Source organism: Semicossyphus pulcher, unplaced genomic scaffold (genome assembly GCF_022749685.1).
Source record: "Semicossyphus pulcher isolate SPU_LCO1_2020_fin unplaced genomic scaffold, fSemPul1.0.p SCAF_23, whole genome shotgun sequence".
NCBI lineage: Eukaryota > Metazoa > Chordata > Actinopteri > Labriformes > Labridae > Semicossyphus > Semicossyphus pulcher.
Genome location: NW_027211697.1, coordinates 15,037,728 through 15,058,769, shown reverse-complemented (window position 1 = coordinate 15,058,769; position 21,042 = coordinate 15,037,728). Strand labels below are relative to the sequence as shown.

Below are 21,042 nucleotides of genomic sequence, written 5' to 3'. Positions count from 1 at the left end.
ACCGACCTCTTCATGAACCGAGTGACCCTCTCTGGTTGGCAGACCTGGCGTTTTTAGTTCATCCGACTGGTCATCTTGACACACTGAACAAGAGCCCACAAGGCAAAGACCAGTTTGTTCCACAGCTTTACACACAAATCATCACTGCTCCCACTGAGTGCAACGCTCTTCACATCTTCCCTGCTGTTTTGAAAATGAGCTGCCAGAAAAGAACGAATTTCACAAGCTACAATTTTAGGCCATTTTATTAAAGTCATGGACCACCGAACCCGCCCTCTTTTCTGTCACCTTCCTGAGACATTCATATTTCAACCCTTTGTGCTCAGGAACAAATGAAAACCATTCATGGAAAGCTGTGATGGAGGCTGTTTGTTTCTTTAAGCATATTCAATTACCAAGCATATCTTACCTTCATTGGATTGGTTTCACTAACTTTAATACACGAGAGGTGAGGTATGTTAAAGTGGGCCAGTTTCTCTCTGTGAGGAGGAGTCAATGCAAACTGTGATGTCTTCCTCCTCTACTTATGTGACTGCAGAGAGGAGGACAGAGAACAGTGGACACACAGTTTAACATGATGGACTACAGGACAGGACTGCTGCTGTTAACTGTCTGCTGGGCAGGTGAAGATCATCACTATATTCATGTTACATAGCGTATATATCTGTCAGCAGCTGATTTCACTTTTATCCTCTCTCCAGGTGTTGATGGTCAGACTCTGAAACAATCTGAACCAGTGGTTAAAGGTCCTGGAGAATCCCACAGACTGATCTGTGCAGCCTATGGATTAGACTTCAGCAACTTCCGGATGCACTGGGTCAGACAGGCTCCTGGAAAAGGACTGGAGTGGATCGCTGCTATAAGCGATGGTGGTGGTAGCAGCAAATACTACTCTCAGTCAGTTCAAGGCCGGTTCACCGTCTCCAGAGACAACAGCAAACGGCAGCTGCATCTGCAGATGAACAGTCTGAAGACTGAAGACACTGCTGTGTATTACTGTGCCAGAGAGACACAGTGAGAGACAATAACAGGAGAGTCGTACAAAAACTACTTCCTCTATTTATCACCAGCAGCAACATCATTACAATAATAACTATATTTTTTTTTTTACATTTGAAGGACATTAATATTAATCCAAATCAATCTCTAAATCTAATTTAGTTTTATTAACATGTTACATGATATTTTAATTGCAGGACTTCAGAGAGTTTTTCAGTGATCATCATCATTAAAGTGCTCAAACATACTTCCTGTTTCTCACTAAAGTTACTTTCTCTGTAGTTTCCTCGTGAGTGTGAAATCTGATCAAACCAGCATTACTGTGACTCACATTCATTCAATTATCTGGCAGTGATAGAAATTCCACTGATTGACTCAATGTTGGGATCTTTTTTCATCTCATTCAGCTGACCACTAATGATTATAACAACAGTCTCAGTGGGACAAACAGGCTTTAAATAATATACAATCATATTCGGAAATAATTTAAAAATGTAATGGTCATATCAGATATTTCCAAAAAATCTGAATCTTTTCATCAGTGATCATGAATGAAAAATGTACAAATAGAATATAAACAAAAGTTTTATTCAAATGTGTTAGTGTATGAATTATTAAAACATGTTTAAATGTAAGAGACTCAGATTAAATTAAATTGACCTGCTTCAGTTTAATAAATGGAGGATGTATTTTAAATGGATGTGTTATGAAATGATTGAGCATGAACCTGTTACTTCAAACATCCAGCATAGATGGACAATCAGCTACATGAAATGTTGAATTGAACTCTAACAGTGCTGAGTTCAGGAGCCACTCCCTCTTGATGCAAATGTTCAGTGTGTGCAGAGTACTTGTGTCCTGCTGACTGCTCTCGTCCTCTGTGTGGAGCTTCAGAGGTCACATCTCCAGCCTCAGGATGATGAACACACTCACTCTTCTGCTGGTTGCTCTCTCTCTGCCCTGTGAGTTCTCCTGCTTCTTGCTCTTTAATATTTTATCAGACAACATCGCCTGATGGTCAGTCAGTGATTCCAGATCCCCGTCTCACTTTCTCCTGTGGTTCCTGTCTGCTTTCCTCTCATCAGGTTGTACAGGTCAGAGTATGGAGTCCATTCCTTCCAGTTCAGTGGTGAAAATGCCCGGGGAGACTCTCAGTCTCTCCTGCAGGGGATCTGGCTTCACTTTTAGCTGCTGTGTTATGAGCTGGATAAGACGACCTGCAGGAAAAGCCCTGGAATGGATAGGGAGCAGTTTCTCTGATGCCAGCAGGAACACTTATGCCAGCAGTGTGCGAGGACGTGCAGAAGTCAGCAGAGATGACAGCAGCAGCATGGTGTATCTGAGACTGTCCAACTTAAAGCCAGAGGACTCTGCTGTGTATTACTGTGCCAGAGACACACTGGTTACAAGAAGCACAGAGGCTTTACAAAAGCGTCTCAGACAGTGTTTTAACAAAGACCTACAGGTGGCAGCAGAACACATGAAGTCAGATGACTTTAAGGAGAGTGTAACACGCTCTAAAACACACATGCAGGAACACACTGAAGGCAACAGCTGTAGTTGTGGTTTGTGACTTCCTGTTTCTTAGTGTCACATTAAACGAATGTTGACCCTGACCCTGCAGACCCTGACTCAGTCTGGACCAGTGGTTAAACGTCCTGGAGAATCCCACAGACTGACCTGTTACGCCTCTGGATTCACATTCAGCAGCCACTGGATGCACTGGATCAGACAGGCTCCTGGAAAAGGACTGGAGTGGGTCGCTGCTATAACTGATGGTGGTGGTAGCAACAAATACTACTCTCAGTCAGTTCGAGGCCGGTTCACCATCTCCAGAGACGACAGCAGACAGCAGCTGTATCTGCAGATGAACAGTCTGAAGACTGAAGATTCTGCTGTTTATTATTGTGCTCGAGACCCACAGTGACCGGAGGAGGCTGAGCAGCTGTACAAAATCCTGTTTCATATTCTTTATTTTACATTATAAACATTATTTAAATAACAAACAAAATATAGAATCCTTCAAACTGCTCCTAAAATGTTTCTAAGAAACACAATAAAGATCACTGGCTCGAACAGGCCGAACACAAAACAACAGTTTGGTTGCTGAAATTATATTTTGTAATATTTTTTTTATCTTGTTCACACAAGATAATAAAAGATTATTTCCACAAGAGTTCAAACACAAGACACACACAGGGCAGCAAGTTAATACATCTCTGAGAAGATGATCGCATTGTGCGCACAAGATTTGCATCTGGTCTCAGATCCTCTGGCCTGCTTGAAGTTTCTTGTATTTCTGTGTCTTTAAACTGTGATAACACTGACACCTTTAAGAGTCTGTATGCAAACCTGCAAAGCAGCGCTATTAAATATGACTACTATTTACATGATGCTGACTGACGTCACTGTATTTCTGTTAGCAGCAAATGAGTAGAGTTAGTGAGAAAATACATTAATTCATAAATGCTACAATTAGAAACAAAGCTGTTTATAAATGTTCAAAGTCAATCATAAATTTAATGTAGCAGGCGACCGGTGATAAATTCTGTCAGGAAAACTGCTGAAGTAATATTTAAAGTGGATTTTAATCATTTGTAAACTTATTATTAAACTTAAGAGATAATGCCAAGAACATGGAAAAGGCCATGAGGGATACGGATTTACCCAGCCTGCCGTACATGGAGCGTACACTCCAGCTTCCCGTTGCCGAAGGAGTTTCGTCACAATGAAGCATCACATTTGAAGCATTTAATAGCCTCTGAAAGACGCATCGTTGGCCAACACTCCCAGCTTGCCTACTGGCGACTTCAAAGTATCCAGAAACAACTGGGTCAGCCTATCACAAGACTTGAGCAAGACGTACCCACCCGATGGAACAGTTCGTTATTTATGCTACAGAGTCTACTTGAACAGAAACGTGCACTGTGCGCTTATGGAGCTGACTACAACAGAGTTGTTACTGTTGATCTCAAATCTACTGACGGCTGAAAGGACATTAAATTAAGCTCTCATCAATTTCAAACGATCGTCATTGCATCATTTTTATTTATCAATGTTAAACATATTCGCCTTCATTTTTCACCAGTTTGATTCAGTGTGATCTGTCCTGTTTAATGATCTTTAAATGCCTTAAACCACCAAGACTTTGAAAGCTTCTAGTTTTTCTTTAATATCTTAAAAGTACTTACAAAATGTTGCTATTGTTAGAAAATAAAAAGGTGTTGTACAAAAATGTAGATGTTTAAACTAATGTAGAAGATTGTGATGCAACAGTTTATTGAATATCATAGCTGACTGAAGAATGGTAATGATGGGACTGATGTTCCACCATCTCTTTCTGTGAGATTCTGAGAAAAACAAAACATTTCATCGACACTTTGAATGATTGAATAAAGTTAGTCAGCTGATTAACTGTCCTGTGTGTGTAAATACGCCTCCTTGTGTGTTGCCTTATAAGGACATGAAGTCTCTGTTGGACATGATACATTTCATGAATTATTTTATACCTAGAAATGATTAGGCACTATTATTTTTTCCACTCAACAGGGTGGAAATTCAGTTGATAACTATAAAATACTAAAATAATGTGGCTCCCTTTCTCACACAAACAGGAACTCATTTTCCCTTTTGTAAATCATCAAGATGAAAAATAAGCTCTTTTTTTACTTTCTTGGAGATGTACAACATATAGTTAATGTATTATTTCCTCCTCTGTCATTTGCTGAGGTTTGCTGTTGAAGAGATACTCTGCTGAACTAAATGTATCTGGTTCATATTTAAATTTCCCTGTTAAACCTGCAGAGGGAGGTCCATGCAAACTCTTCCTCTCTTATAAACACACCATCAGTAACCTGTGGCAGAACACCGGGACACTTTAGTTTATTCTGTAACACTGAGATCAGAGAGAACTAAACTACAGGATGGAACTACTGGATGTTTGATAATGATCACAATTCATTTTTCTACAGGAGTTTGGAGTGAGATCAAACTGGAGCAGTCTCCCTCTGAGGTGAAAAGACCTGGAGAGACAGTGAAGATGTCATGTATCACATCAGGCTTTGATATGACGAGCTTCTTTATGCACTGGATACGACAGAGGCCAGGGAGAGCTCTGGAGTGGATTGGTAGGATGATTACAGGCTCAAACTCTGCTAGCTATGCCAGCTCCTTTCAAAGCCGTTTCATCATGACTGAAGATGAGCCCAGCAGCACTCAGTACCTCCAGGTCAACAGCCTGACAGCAGAAGATTCTGCTGTTTACTTCTGTGCTCGAGAAGAAACAGTGAGTGAAGACAGTGGAGCAGCTGCACAAAAACCTCCACAGGCAAACAGCCATGTGATCTCAATGACATCTGGGTTTACATACCATAATCCTTTTTTACCAAGTCATCCGGTGAGTTTATGTAGAAACAGTTTATGTAATATCATAGATGATAAAGAATGGTAATGGACATCTAGTAGGTTGGCGTTCAATATATCAATACAAGAGTATAAAGTAATGTGATTTAAATCAAATGCTTTATACAAACTATAATGCTAAAAAGTAAATGACCTATTTAAAGCCTTAAATAGTTCTGCACTGTTTCTTCAGTGCAGGAAACTGTGTTGGGTTTTTGTATGAGGGTTTATCACAGTGTTCTATGGGATGGGGCACTGAGATACAGAGCCATACAAAAACCTTACAGCAATAATCTCAAACTCAACCATTCATGTGATGGACCAAAGAGCACAGGACGAAATATATCCCTCTAAAAACGTGGTCACTACTGTGTCGATGACTTTGATACGCAGATTTGTGGTTAGAAGTCTGATTTTTAGTCGTTTACAGCCACAGTTAGTCCACAGATGTAAATGTTACCTCTCAGTAAACCTCTACTTTAAAATAATATTTTGCATCACTCCGAGCCGACGCTTACAAGATGACACCAGGGTTTCACACTGACCGGGACTCCTGACCAGGACTTCTGTCTAATAAGGTTTTAACACATTTTTCTGGTACTTCAGGTTTTTGTTCAAGCTTTGAATGGAGGCGTATCACTGTGACTACTTTGACTACTGGGGGAAGGGGACTCAAGTCAGCGTTTATTCAGGTAAGTCACATTTAATGTAATATATTTAGAGACTAGTTTCTTTTACTTTTCTTAAAATGATCATTGATGTTTGAGAGGTTCAGCTCAGTTCATATTTAGAAAAATGATTTCACTGCAGCCGTTTCTTAGAAAGCATTTAGAAAAGTTCCTCTTTGGCATTAAAAGTTCATATTTAAGAGATGGTTCATTTTAATCTTTAAATCCACCCGGCCGATTGAAATCCATAGTTTTTGAGAGGTTTGTGTGTTTGAATACAAGGTCTCGATGCCCTTCAATTAAACTCTGAGTGAAGAGATTATTGAGCTCACACTTAAATAAAATGTTAAATATATATTATAAAGTTTCTTTTGAAATTCCAGGAGCATTGACTTTAATAGGACTATATAATTACACTGAACTGTTGATCAGTTTAAGTTCTGAGAAAACAATTCTCATCAAGTGTTTTATATGTCTTGTTACAATTAAACAATAGACCCACTACATTCTAATAATAAATACTTCAATACTTTATTAAAACTGATTATTATCATATACGATTATTATGGCCACAGAACAGTGCAGTGACTTCACTGGCTTCACTAGCTTCTAACATTAAGATTTAATACGCAAGTTCATTATGTAAACATTTTTATTTAATCAGTATGTTTTTCTTTATATTACGTTTTATTAAAAATTGTATTATTTAAAGTCTTTTCAGGTTCATGTCTGTGAAATGCTTAAATTTTGTATAAAGATAACAAAATAATTTTAAATTTTAGACAGAAATTGTTCAGTATATCAAATAAGAATTCTTGAACAAAACATTTGGTAGTCGTAGTTTATAGTAGTTTTAGTTTTTAGTGTTTAAGTGTCAGTATCAGAGTCACATCCCTTGAAAGTGTCCACATACTTGGCCAATAAAACTGATTCTGAAATCTGCCGCAATATATTTTATAACAATAGAATAGTTGTTATTTATATATGATTCATATATGATGAGTTGTGATCATTTGTTAATTTCTATTAATTTTATTTTAACCTTATAAAATCTCTCTCTTTGAAAGGACCTCCACCGACTCTGTTCCCTTTGGTTCCATGCGATTCTGGGACTGGAGATACAATCACTGTTGGCTGTATGGCAGACGACTTCTACCCACAGGGTACTTTGCAGTGGACCGATGCCACAGGGAACAGCTTGACTTCTGTACAATATCCTGCGCTTGTCAAAGACAACAAATATATAGGAGTCAGTTTGGTCAACGTACCAAAATCTGACTGGAACTCCTTCAAGTCTTTGAACTGTTCTGCGACTCATCCTCAAGGCCCCCGAAGTGTGAAAGTTAAAAGTATGTAATTTTTTACCCTCTATCGTGGCTCTCTTATGTGTAGTCTAAACGCATGACCTTGTTTTTATGTTAGCAACTGATTTTCTATTTTAAATTTGTATCTACAAAGTCTACAATGAACAATCTTCTTAACTAATCTTCCTCTGCTTTGTCATTACTACGCATAGAGGCCTCCCCTCCAAAGATAAATCTGGTATCAGCGCCAAGAGGAGACACTCAGACTCTGGTGTGTACAATTGAGGAATTACCTAACAAAGACCTGTCAGTAAAATGGAAGAAAAATGGAATCAATGTACAAGACTTCACTTCTTGCCCCGTCCAATCATCCGGAGACCTGTATTCATCTGTCAGTGTCCTGAATGTGAAGAACACAGACTGGGACAGTAATGCTGTTTACACATGTGAGATGACGCACAGAGGCACACCATATACAAAGAAGGCCTCTAAAGGTACAGTCATTACTGTTACTCCAAGTAACCTAGCTGCTGTCACAATGACACTCAAACAACCAAGTCCCAAAGAGCTGTTCAATAACAATCAGGCACAGTTGGAGTGTATCGTTACCGGACAAGACAAGGCCATTGTAGATGTGATGAAGATAACTTGGCTAATTGACGGAAACAATGTGACTGACAACATAACAGAGAAAACAGAATCCAGAAACGGTCAACACAGCAGAACCAGCACGATGACTCGGAGTTTCTCGAAGTGGCAGGAAGTTAACAAAGTGCGCTGTTCTGCTGGAGGAGACAACAGGACACCGGTAATTCAAGAATTCACTGTCCACAAAGGAGGTATGTTACCGAGTGATGGAAACTCATTGATGAAACAGCAAGCTGTGTGTAAAATGAACATTAATCTTGTAGATGAACCTCATTGCTAAAACAAGTGTCTCTTTCAGATCAGACGAAACATACTGTGACAGTCAACATCTTCCAAGAGGATCCACTCACTGTGGTGTGTCTGGTCTCCAGTGACAAAGAGCAGGACTACTACATCACCTGGGCAGAGAATAAAGGAGACAAGACTGGCAACTATGTTGATGGCTTTGACCTCCCCCCACAGAAGACTCCAAAGGGCTACTTAGTTACAAGTATTTACTATCCAACTGAGAAGACAAATATGTTTGTGTGCAACGTCTGGCCTGCTGGCAGCGAAAGATCCTCCATGATTCCAAAATCAGTGTCTCAGACCAAGGGTAACTCGAGTGAATGCGAAACAGTTTAGATTGCATGTGGTATGTAGTGCTCACGTTTTGTTCTGTCTGTGTGTGTAATCTGTGCTGCGGTAACATGTGCACCCTGTGATGTCACCAGTCTTTGTGATTGTAAAACACAACAGTCAACATGTCAATGTAGTTTTGTTTGTCATCATATGGTGTTTCAAACTGTCTGTCACATTGTCTAACAGCTTGAGAAGCATGCTTATTGTTCCAAATAAATGTTGCATGGAGAAAAGTTTGTTACATGTTCATGAATGACTTCTACATTTTTAAACAAACTGAAAAGCTTGCACAAAGTAACTCAATAAATAGGCTTTAATATTAGATTCATTTTGTACTGTTCAACTGGAGAAACCTCCACACGTGTGATCATAGAGTTAACAATGCTTCACGTGCACACACGCTTCAAAATAACCACCTTTACCTTCCTCTTCTTAGATTGTTTTGCTCTGAACTGCATAGATGATGCCAGTGAAGAGGATGAGTTCAGCAGCCTGTGGTCTACAACCTCCTCTTTCATATTCCTCTTCATATCCTCTCTCTTCTATAGCATGATAATCAGCCTGGTCAAGGTAAACATGGAGGTATTTTCTTCATTTTAGCTTTACTGTGTTATGATCATCATAACGTAAGTTATGAAATAAAGGCCAGTGACATACACAATGGAAATGCTGATGATAAAGGAAAGACACCTCTGACCAACTCATCTTTGCATAAGTGCTCTGAGTGCCACAGTTTCCTCTGATCTTCACAGACAAATATGTGCAGGAGAAGAAAAGACTTGTTCAGAGACATCACTGTGAAAGTTAGTGTAGTCTACGTGAGCTTGTGATGAACTGCAAACTCAAATACAGTATAATAATGGTCTTACTGATTATCAACGATCTGTAAAGTTTACTGGCACCAAATCATACATTGTGATACATTATATTTTGTTGACGTTGAAGGACACAATTACACAATAAAGTGGTTAGCTCTGTTATGAAGAGTTTCAATGAAAAGCTTCTCCAAACACTTAAAATGTGCTGGTCTGTGCGTTTAAAATGCTCCACAGCACATAATAAGGATTAAACACTGTGCTGAATCAAATGCATTGCAAGTGTTGGAGTTCCTCTTGCATCAAAGCAAACCTTCAGGCAAATTATTCCAAAAGCAATAACAATGAAGGAATCGGTCCAACACTGAATACAACTGTCATTAAACATCAGTCGCCTGCAGCAAATCTGCAGGTCAGAACTGTCTTCTGTCTTGAAGACACTGGTGAACTCCAGTTTGATTAATCAGTCAAATTGTACTATTGATTAACAATCTGTATTGAATAAGTGAAAATAATCTATTGTTTGTAATTGTTTGATGTTTCTTTATTCCTAGATGAGGAGTCAATAAGGGACGAAATTGCTGCACAGCAGAAACAAGTATTTGTCTTCATTTGTTTGTCTTTTTTTTATCAAGTTTTAAAGCAATGTACATAATGCTACTGCTGTATATCTGCTAAATAAAACTGTCATACATAATGCTTTAAATATTGTTTAAAGTGTACTTATATGTAACCTTTAAAAATATACAGAATATACAGCAGACAATTATTTTGCCATTTTATTTCTGACACTTTTACTGTCATCAAAATGTTGTGTAAGTGAGGTGTAGTGTAACTTTTCATTGGCGCATTAATAAATTGCACTGCAGTGAAAATGGATTTATTGTGATGCTTTTTAAATTTTGACTTGAAATCTTTGCTTTCTACAAACACTCACATAATAGACAAAAACATATGAGATTATGGGAGACATAAAACTAAAGGGAGAAGGAATGATGGAGTGCTCATGATTAAAAGCTTTTGAGGATTTTGTTGTCACTCGAGGCCCAACAAAGGAATTTAAGAACAGCATGTGAAGTCAACGTCCTGCAGACTTCTGTTATCAGTTAAGAGCAGAAGGGTTTTCAATTTCCTGCCGCTGCTAAACATATCATCTTTCGAGAGTCACTTCCCCTTTTCTATGCACCTCTGGGACCACACCTGTGGCAATGGAACTTTGTAGAAACTGTCAGAGCTAGAAATACACTTCCTTGAAGTGAGACACTCATCTTTCACTGCATATATTTGCAAATCAGCACGTAACCAAGCGTGAAGAGGCGAATTTGCACACAGCAGACACATCCTCACAGACAAAGATAACATTAAAAAATGTCTAGAGAAAAGTGTTGATGAAAGCTTTTTACACAAACGTGAAGCAGCAGCATAAATCAGATATATCCAATACACAGAATATTGAAAGCTCGTTAAACAGTACAACAGAACATATGTATGTGTGTAGTGTGTTTGTTTTGCTGTGTGGTGAAGAGTTCATGGTGATATAGAGAGGGATAGTTTCATATAAGCGTTCTTGGTTTGTAGAACATCATGGCAGCACACATCAGACAGAGCTGGAAGCCTCTGAGGTGGTGTTTAATGAGTCTGACCTTCTCACTGGTTCAATTGAGACCAAAGTTAAGAGGCTAGAAATGTGTGATCTTGTAACCAAATTGGCAGATATGAATGGTGATGACAGAGCCAACGAGCAGTTTGCTGCAGTTACTTATAAGGTATGTCATCCAACATTTCTAACAATGTTTAAATATATGTTTAATGAGCGTAATCAGCCTGATGACAGTAACTTTTGGAAATGAAAGCTCGCTGCATCCCACTTCCTGATGGCACACACAACCTCACGCCGTGTGTGTGCTGCAGGTGAAGCCGCTAAAGTAAACCTTTCGCAGTATGTCCACTCAGTTACCAGCCTGTATCTGTAGCACCGAGACGAGGTGCCGCTGACAAAAGCACGCACCCCAAACGTTTTAGCCCAAACTGGATGAAGATTCAGCTGAGCAATTCATGAAAAAAGCAACTGTGCTTAAAGATGGAAACAACTTCAACATTTAATAATAATAATAATACATTTTATTTATAAGCGCCTTTCAGGACACTCAAGGTCGCTGTACAAAAAAACACAAACAAGAGTAAAAACACCAGCAAAGGTAAAACAGACCAGATAAAATACATTAGGAGTGGGTGAGGGACAGTGCTTAGAGTTGGGGAGAGTAGGTGAGGCGGAACAGATGGGTTTTGAGATTTGATTTAAAGATCGGGAGGGTGGAGCAGTTTCGGAGTTCGGGTGGGAGGGAATTCCAGAGCTGGGGAGCAGAGTGGCTGAAAGCTCTGGCCCCCATGGTGCTGAGGCGGGCAGGGGGTACGGTGAGGTGGATGGAGGAGGAAGACCGGAGGGTGCGGGATGGAGTGGCAATGTGCAGGAGGTCGGAGAGGTAAGGAGGGGCGAGGTTGTGAATAGATTTGAAAGTATACAGAAGGATTTTGTAGGTGATCCGTTGGTTGATTGGGAGCCAGTGGAGTTGCTGAAGGATGGGGGTGATGTGGTGGGAAGAAGGTGTTCTGGTGATGATCCGGGCGGCAGAGTTCTGGACAAGCTGAAGTTTATGGAGGGCTTTCTGGGGGAGGCCGAAGAGAAGGGAGTTGCAGTAGTCAAGGCGGGAGGTGACGAGGCTGTGGACAAGAATAGCAGAGGTGTGGGGAGTGAGGGAGGGGCGGAGACGGTTGATATTACGTAAGTGAAAGTAAGCGGACCGGGTGACGTTATTGATGTGTGATTGGAAAGATAGAGTACTGTCGAGGATGACACCCAGACTCTTAACCTGAGGGGAGGGGGAAACAGGGGTGTCGTCAATGGAGAGTGAGAAACTGTCAACTTTAGATAAGGTGGATTTGGTGCCGATAAGAAGGATTTCGGTTTTATTGCTGTTTAATTTTAGAAAGTTTGAGGTGAACCAGGATTTTATTTCAGAAAGGCAGGAGGAGAGGGAGGGGGGTGGGAGTGTGGAATTCGGTTTGCAGGAGAGGTAGAGCTGGGTGTCATCCGCGAAGCAGTGGAAATGGATGTTAAATTTGCGGAGGATATGGCCAAGGGGGAGGAGGTAAGTGATGAAGAGGAGGGGCCCCAGGACAGAGCCCTGGGGCACACCTGTAGTGACTGGGGAGGGGACGGATGTGAAGGACTTGAGCTGAATGAACTGGGTGCGGCCTGTGAGGTAGGAGCGGAACCAGGAAAGGGGGGTGTGAGTGATGCCAATGGAGGAGAGTCTACTGAGGAGGATGGGGTGGGAGATAGTGTCGAAGGCCGCACTCAGGTCAAGGAGGATGAGGATGGAGAGTGAACCGGTGTCAGCTGCAGTGAGGAGATCGTTGGTGATTTTGATGAGGGCAGTTTCGGTGCTGTGACGGGGACGGAAACCAGATTGAAAAGGCTCGTAGAGGCTATTGTGGGTGAGATGGGCGTGAAGTTGAAAAGAGACTATTTTTTAGAAGAACTTCCTATTGCAGAAACGTGGGGTTTAAGCACATCGACGGTATCACCTTTAAGTTCATCACCTTTGTTTACTAAACAAACTCCTTTATTAAAAAGTCATACTTTACTAACCCCAGATACCATAAAAGGTTTGTCTGATATATGATCTGATAAATGCAATGTCACTTCTAACGTAGATGTCAAATTCATTTTGCACATTCAGAACCTCTTGGGCCACCAGAAGAGCCACTTTTTGTAAACTAATTCAATAAAACTAATTTTAAATCATATTTATTGGGCAGTTTACTTGTATGTTGTTTATTGAATGTTGTACTATGTTTCATTCAAACTCACTACAACAACTGTGTCCTCCTTGAGAATCATATCAAACCGTCAGATGGACAGTTTCAACCATCAAGAAATGTTTCAGTTTCAGCTTGTTGATATGCAAGAGAGATATTTTGGTTTAAATGCCAGCTCCTTACTAGAAGTGGGAAAAGTAGGTAAAAACCACCATCTAGTGGCAAAAGCATCAAGTGTTCTGTCATATTGCTGCAGCAAATGAAGGGGACACAGTTTACAACTTAAACCTCTCCTATGTGAGAAGATTTTAACATTGTATAACACTGTTAGATTTGACACATTTATGACATTTGTTGTTTAAGAAAACAAATCATTACAAAGATATAAAAAAAATACCTCTACACTACCACAACATTATTACTAATACTTTGCTGCCATCCACAGGCTTCTACTTTTACTGAACCAGCTGCCCACTCTGCCCGGTGTCACCACTTCACAACACATCATTATCTGACACGACATGCAACGCTGATTTCCATTCTTTTTTGTAATTGATCTTTTAAAAGCTCAAGTGATGAGATAGATCTGAGATGACCAGCGTCAGAAGAAGGGTCTAAATGATACTGAAATTCTCACACACAGAGAAATACATTTAAAAATATGCACTAAGGCTATAATTCATCCACCACTAAGATATTAAAAGCATAGACCTAACACTAACACCAGAAGCAGTGGAAGCAGACGGCACTGATTCAGCCCATATTCTAACATTAGCTGCAGCCAAATGCATCTTGGTGTATGTTTGATGTTATAAAATATTCAGCTTTATATTCTTGTATTGCGTTCACATCGTTCACATCCTGCTTGAAAAAATAACATAAAACATCAAGAGAATTGCACTTTCATTTATTTTCATATTTTTGTAAAACAATCTCTAAACCATTTTAATTTTTATTTAAAATAAAATCCACTGATTTTCTGACCAAGTCAGAGAACTGTGTTGTCTCCTGCAGATGTGGTGAGGTTTTGTCATGTACTTTTGTCACTGTGGTAACTGATAGCAGCTGGGGTTACGACACAGTGTTACACACTGTAACCAAAACCCTGTTCATACATTCATCTCTCTTTTTAATTGAAATGGCAGCAGAGCTGCTGGTGAATGACCATCAGGCTGTCACAGGATTGGTTCAGTAAAAGTACTTATGTTCATTTCAACTATGGAGATTGTAGAAATATAGCAAAAAACATGTTAAGAGAAGTGAAATCCTGTGTTTATATGCAGAGAATATTGTCTGACTTGACTCTGCATTTACTAAACTAAGTCAGCATAAACGATGTCAGCTATAAAGTCATATTTAGTTTGCTTTGCAACATAATGCTTTTGTGACTCTGTGGCTTTGCAGAAATAGCTGTGGCTGTATTCTTATGTATTATTTTCCCATTGCATTGAGTTCATGTTCATTTTATGAAAACACTGTAAACATTGTTTAAACATTAATTTACCTAAAATACTGAACTCTTCATCAATGATGAAGATGAAGGATGATGGTAAGACCATGATAATAAAGTTAAATCTTTCATTTGTAATTTCAGTTGTCAGTTAAACTGTAGTAAATATTATATAGAAAAGAAAGTGGGCTACCATTAATTATAAATGGTACTGTATAGCATAGCACAAATACAATTCAGTATTGTGTCATTACTCTCGTGCACATGAGATAGTAAATCGTGGCCTCGTTTTAAATAATGGTCATAGATTCTCGAAGCTGCAGCTTCGCTCTCATCCTGATGGAGCTCAATTCTGCCACATAGGCAATTTGTACGTCTACTGCCCAAACTTTGCTGTGTTTTAGCCCAGACGCCAGGTCTACGCAAAAGATATGAGAATTAAATGTGGTCTGTTAAAGCTGCAGTAGGTAGCTGTAATAATGAACTTAATCTGGCATTGTTAATACAAAGCCCTGAACAAGGACATGATACATCTCCTCTATTCCGTTGGTAAAGAAGCCTAAATAAACCCTAAAATATTACAGAAATAGAAAAGAGAACACCTTCCACTGACTGTTAAATATTTGATTATTATTACTTATGCATTGATGTAGCTGGAAGATGTGGAGTTCATTTTAAACTATTTTGTAATAGTTTTTTTATTATAGGAATGTTGTCACAATAATATAGAGTCTAGCAGGTTTGAATAAATATAAAAATGTGGGGTGCCAGTCAGAGTCAAGTCTGACAAATACCAAAAATAAAGAACAAAAATAGTTTCCTGGTAAGCTGGCGTTCCTCTCCTCCACTCAACAAACAACACATTAGCCTCTGACATACAGTATATAAAGATATGTCTGGGTTTTCCACTGCATGGTTATTTTGGGAGGGTGTGATTGGGTTATTGAATGATTGTGGCTGCTGACTGTGTGAATGAACACAAGGAATATTGGGCGGTGTTATTTGAACCAGATCGCTACAAGAGCTTAAAGGGACACCTTCCGATGTTTTGGTTTGCCCAACCTTTTGTCAAATCTGAACCATGACATGATGAATGGAGGTCCTGATAATAGTTGCCAAGTTAAACAGAAAAAGCTTGTAAGCTGTTTTGACATTGCTTCTTGAAGATTCACAACCGAGAATAATTAAAAATCCTCCAGTAAGAACTGAGTCAGAATGACTAAAATCCATACGTTACCTAAACCTAAAAAGTTAATGGACTAAAACATGAGATACTTTCAGTATGGATGTTGTGGATGATTGAGTGGATATGACAGCCCGATATCATAAACCTATATCCATGTCCAAGTAATGCAGCTAAATCAAGTATATCTGGTTATCCACGCTGCAGTAACTGAAGGTGACAGGAGGATGTGATAAAGCTGTACACCAACTGTTGGCAAACACTTAGTTTTATATAAGCCCCACCACAGGAAAGGAATACCTTTAGGGAAGTGGTTAATAAATGGTACATTGGGGATTGCTTTAGTCAGTGAAACATGTTTGCTTTTCATGGTTTTTTTCATTATAAAAATGTATGTTGGTTAAAACTGTACTCAAACTAACATTTAATCTTTAGTTAAAACATAAGATCAGAGTAAATATTACATATATACACTAATTTACTGAGTAAGTACAACAATTTAGAATATGATACAAGCTCCCAAGTATTTTCGTACTATAGTTCAATTGAAACCTCTCCTTACATTTCAAATTTCATTGATATCACATATTTTGACCTCAGTGGCGTGAAAGGCGTCTTTGAGGTGCTTGTTTTTGTATGTTGGATGTGTTGACATATCACACTGTGACAATGCTTTTGACATCTGGGGAAAAGGAACCATGGTGACCGTCACATCAGGTAAAATAATTCATTTTGGTCTTGATAATGACAATTTGGTGATTACACAGTTAAATATAAGGTATTTTGACCTCAGTGGCTTGAAGGGAGTCTTTGAGGTGCTTGTTTTTGTATGTTGGATGTGTTCACATATCACACTGTGACGGTGCTTTTGACATCTGGGGAAAAGGAACGATGGTTACAGTCACATCAGGTAAGCCAAACACTTTTTTTGTCTTTTTAATTTGTTTGTTTGATTTTGAAGCAGAATTAGGAAATCCAGTTTTGACACCGTAAGTTAATGTATATCTGGAATACTGTATGTTAAAGGTGTTAAAATCCATAGACTCAATTTAAACTGAGCGGATCCAATTTCAAAGTTGGTAATTGCAGAGGCCAATGTAACTATGTAATAGGGTAGATTATTACAAAATCACACACTATGGAACATGTAGATGCTTGAGATCCAGGTTTTTGTATGCAGCGGTTAATTATTTGTTGAACTGTGACAACTGGGCTTTTGACTACTGGGGAAAAGGCACTATGGTCACTGTCACTTCAGGTAAGTGATTTTAATATGTTTGATTAGTGAATGAAACTCCCATTGATCCCATTACTAATGCAATTTCATCTTTTTTCATGTGGTCACAAGTGTTGAACAAGGATATCATAGCCAACAGTATTTTGTAGGCTGGCATAGAATCTCTGATAATATTAAAACTCCTGGCTGGTAGTTCTATGGACAGGTTTATATCTTACTTTGGTTTTGGCAACAGTTCAAATCAACTGTTTGATGAGAAGTTATTATTAAGGGATATTACAGTAAAAAGTAAGTTTTCGTGTTAAGTCCTTATGACTTTCTGAACTGTGACAACTGGGGTGCTTTCAACTACTGGGGAAAAGGCACTATGGTAACGGTGTCATCAGGTAAGATTTGCACTGCTAAATCCCTTTTTAAGTTACATTTAAATTGCTAAAACCTCTAAAGATTTGGAGTGTCACAAAATGAAAGTGTTTTACTATAAGGGTAAAAAAAAAAAATCTGTTTGCCGGTAAAAATTCTCTGAAGACACTGGTGAAGATTTATACTAAGTGTATTTTATTTCATTGGAAGAAAATATATGACAAAGCGAGCATTATTAAAAGTTAGAGTAGAGTAGAGTAGCTCTCAACGTTAGTAGACAGCCTTTTCAGACTAGTGGTTCAGTAATTTCAGCGCTGTGTTACTATGAAGCTTTTGACTACTGGGGAAAGGGTACAATGGTAACTGTTACATCAGGTAAGAATACTGTTTAATCTCAAACATATTTGCCTAATTTAAACAAAAGTTAAAGTTAACAAAATGATATGATGCCATAAACTCAGTACTGTATGTTTGTCAAATGTACAGCTACACTCCATTTAACTTTGAAAAAATAACAATGATTATCATCAAAGTTACGGACTAAAAGTTATCGACATTTATATTTTAAAAAGAGTAGACCACAAATGATATTACTGAGGGAGGCTAGTTCATCAAATAACATCTAAAGAAATGTGATAAGATAAAGATGTATGTACGGAGCGCACTTCTCTCATTCAACATATGAAAAGGTTAAGGTATTAAAATGTATCCTTGATTGCAATGCTTTGCTATGCTTTTGATGAAGTAAGCCAACTTCATTCCATTGTTAACTTATGTTTGATGAAAAATATCTTATTTTAAATGTTCACTTCACTTTTTTAACGGCATTTTTGTTTCTACTTTGTTAGCATGTGTTTCCAAGCCAACCGTGTATCCTCTGATACAATGTGATTCTGGGACTGGTGACCTGGTCACTCTTGGCTGCCTTGCCACTGGCTTCACACCGTCCTCAGTGACCTACACATGGAACAAACAGGGGTCTGACTTGCGGGAATTCACTCAGTATCCTCCAGTACTGAAAGACAATGTTTATACGGGAGTCAGTCAACTCAAAGTGAGCAGACAGGACTGGGACAACATGAAGCCCTTCCACTGTGTTGTGAGAAATACAGCAGGAACAGGACAGGGGACATTCATCAAGCCACGTAAGTCTTGTGTTTAGTCATATATAAATGCCTTTATAGTAGTTGATTTGAAATTTAGCAGGTTAACATGGCAGAGCTGTTAACATATTTTAGCATTGTGAAACAATTTAAAAGGTTTTCAAATTGATTGTGATGACACAAAGCGTACATGTATTGCCAGTAGATAACAGTAGAATACAGTACCAGATACATAAGATCCATTTCTTACGGTGCACTAATCAATAATAATAATAATACATTGATAAATGTTATTGGTGTAATGTGTCTCTACTAGTTGGTTTTATTACTGTGTTCTTTAGAGGTGTTATCAGAGGTAGACTAACCCCGTCATTGTACCTTTATCCTGAGCTGATATTTTGACGTTTGAAGTAAAAGTAAAAGTGAGCCATCACTGTTGTAATTGTTTTACAATATACTCAATGATGAAGGAACGTGAACACAAAGGAGAGCACAAAAAATAATTTAGCTATTAAAAGGTTAGAGTGTTTCTAAGGTTTCTAATGTCATAATGAGCAGACCTGACCGGTTAACCAAACAGTGTGGTGGAATGAGAAGGTTGGCACTTTCTCGTGCACATACAGCTGCTGACTCAGTCTATATTATCTATTACTAATATTCTGCATGCCCTCTGCACCTGCTGAAGAACAAATTATTGTTGTGTGCTCTGCTTCTTTCCATCTATCTGCATAATCATAGTGATGCAGATAGATTGAACCTTTATGGTGATAATTAACGTTCAAGTTAACTCCATGTTTGCTTGCCTGAGCAGTCAATGTATATGCAGAAGCGAGCATCAGAGCTCTGCTGTTCAATTGTATTTTCCTCGAGTCCTTCTGCGCACTTTAAAAACAAGCTAAAGAGATCCTTTGAGTTTTATCAAACTACATGAACCTCTGCTTCTGCATATATATATTATACACACACACACACACACACACACACACACATCCCCTGCTTGCGCATACATATATTTGTTTATATCTTTTTTTTTTTCAGATATGCCTTATCAGATACCAGATGTTAAAGTGTTTGTCTCATGTTATGAGGATCAGGAGGTTGCCTTCACCTGCATTGCCAGTGATTTTTCACCAAGTAATCAAAAAGATCAAATGGCTGAAAAATGAAGCACCAATAGCCGATGAAGCAAATGTGATGAAAAGCTCTTCTGCAGAGAAAAAGACAGTTAATGGACTGTACAGTGTTTACAGTGTTCTCAAAGTACCAGCCAGTGAATGGACTGAGAGCATTAATTATACATGCGAGTTTGAAGGGAAAGGTCAAAATGGTGCAACGTCCAATAGATCCACTGTGTCCTACAAACAGACGTCCTCTCCCTCTAGTAAGTAAATGAATACTAATTATTGAAACATTTTGTGTGAATTTCTATGGTTTATATTCTCATTGGTTTGCAGCCATTCCTGTCCAATAATGTTTCCCTTATTCCTCAGCCCCAAAGGTGACGGATGCAGTGAATTAGCTGCTGACGTAGTGATCAAAGACCCTTCACTGGAGGACTTGTTTTCAAAAGGAAAAGGAACAATAGTATGTGAAGTCAAGGTAAATACGCCATCAGTAGAAGAGGTACGTTGGGAGGACGAGGAAGGAACTGAAATCGCTAATGCCAAATCGAAGGACAAAAAAGGACGTGGAGGCCTTTACAGAGTACCACTCGAGATCACATTTGAGGACTGGACCCGGGGGATAAAACCCAGCTGTGTTGTTATTCATCCAGATTTACATGAACCGCTCAAGAAACCCTTTGAAAGGAATATTGGTAAGAAAACTGAAGGGCTGTCTTTATTTTTTCTAATCATGCCATCAAATCCAGTGATCTTTCTCAGCTGATTATGCAGCAGAGATTTTCTTCAGCACTGTATGTGTGGCAGGAGGTTTAATGTTTCTCTCATGCTTGCAGGAGGACCGACTCGGCGTCCTTCAGTGTTTATGCTGGCTCCAGTAGAACATACTAGACAAGAAATGGTGACCTTGACTTGCTATGTGAAAGACTTCTACCCTCGTGAGGTTTTGGTGTCTTGGCTTGTTGATGACGAGAAAGCAGATTCAACATACACGTTCCATACCACAGAGCCTGTAGAAAACCAAGGATCCTATTCGGCTTATGGCCAGTTATCGCTCAGCCTTGATCAGTGGAAACAGAGTGATGTAGTGTATAGCTGTGAAGTGTCCCACGAGTCTATGGCTCAACCAAACTCAACCAAAGCTATTGTCAGGTCCATTGGGTACAGAATGCATGAAGGGAACAACCTGGTCCACCTCAACATGTTTCGACACATGCCAATACTGCCTTTTTAAAATGCGTTGTTGTCTATTGAATTAACTGACCGAACAACTGTTTAAATCTGGTCTTACCTCGAAGGTTATAAAG

General features: G+C 39.0%; 1 pseudogene and 1 gene segment (V, D, J or C); both read left to right on the top strand.

Moving 5' to 3' along the window:
• The first annotated feature begins 577 nt into the window (after window positions 1-577).
• LOC138602586 (immunoglobulin gamma-1 heavy chain-like) lies at window positions 578-20,969 on the top strand (annotated as a pseudogene).
• On the top strand, window positions 4,946-10,331 carry LOC138602766 (immunoglobulin gamma-1 heavy chain-like). The segment is given in 8 exon segments: window positions 4,946-5,284; window positions 6,032-6,092; window positions 7,136-7,417; window positions 7,585-7,866; window positions 7,900-8,211; window positions 8,319-8,615; window positions 9,078-9,211; window positions 10,011-10,331. Coding segments are annotated over 8 exon segments (1,722 nt in total).
• Window positions 20,970-21,042: the final 73 nt, after the last annotated feature.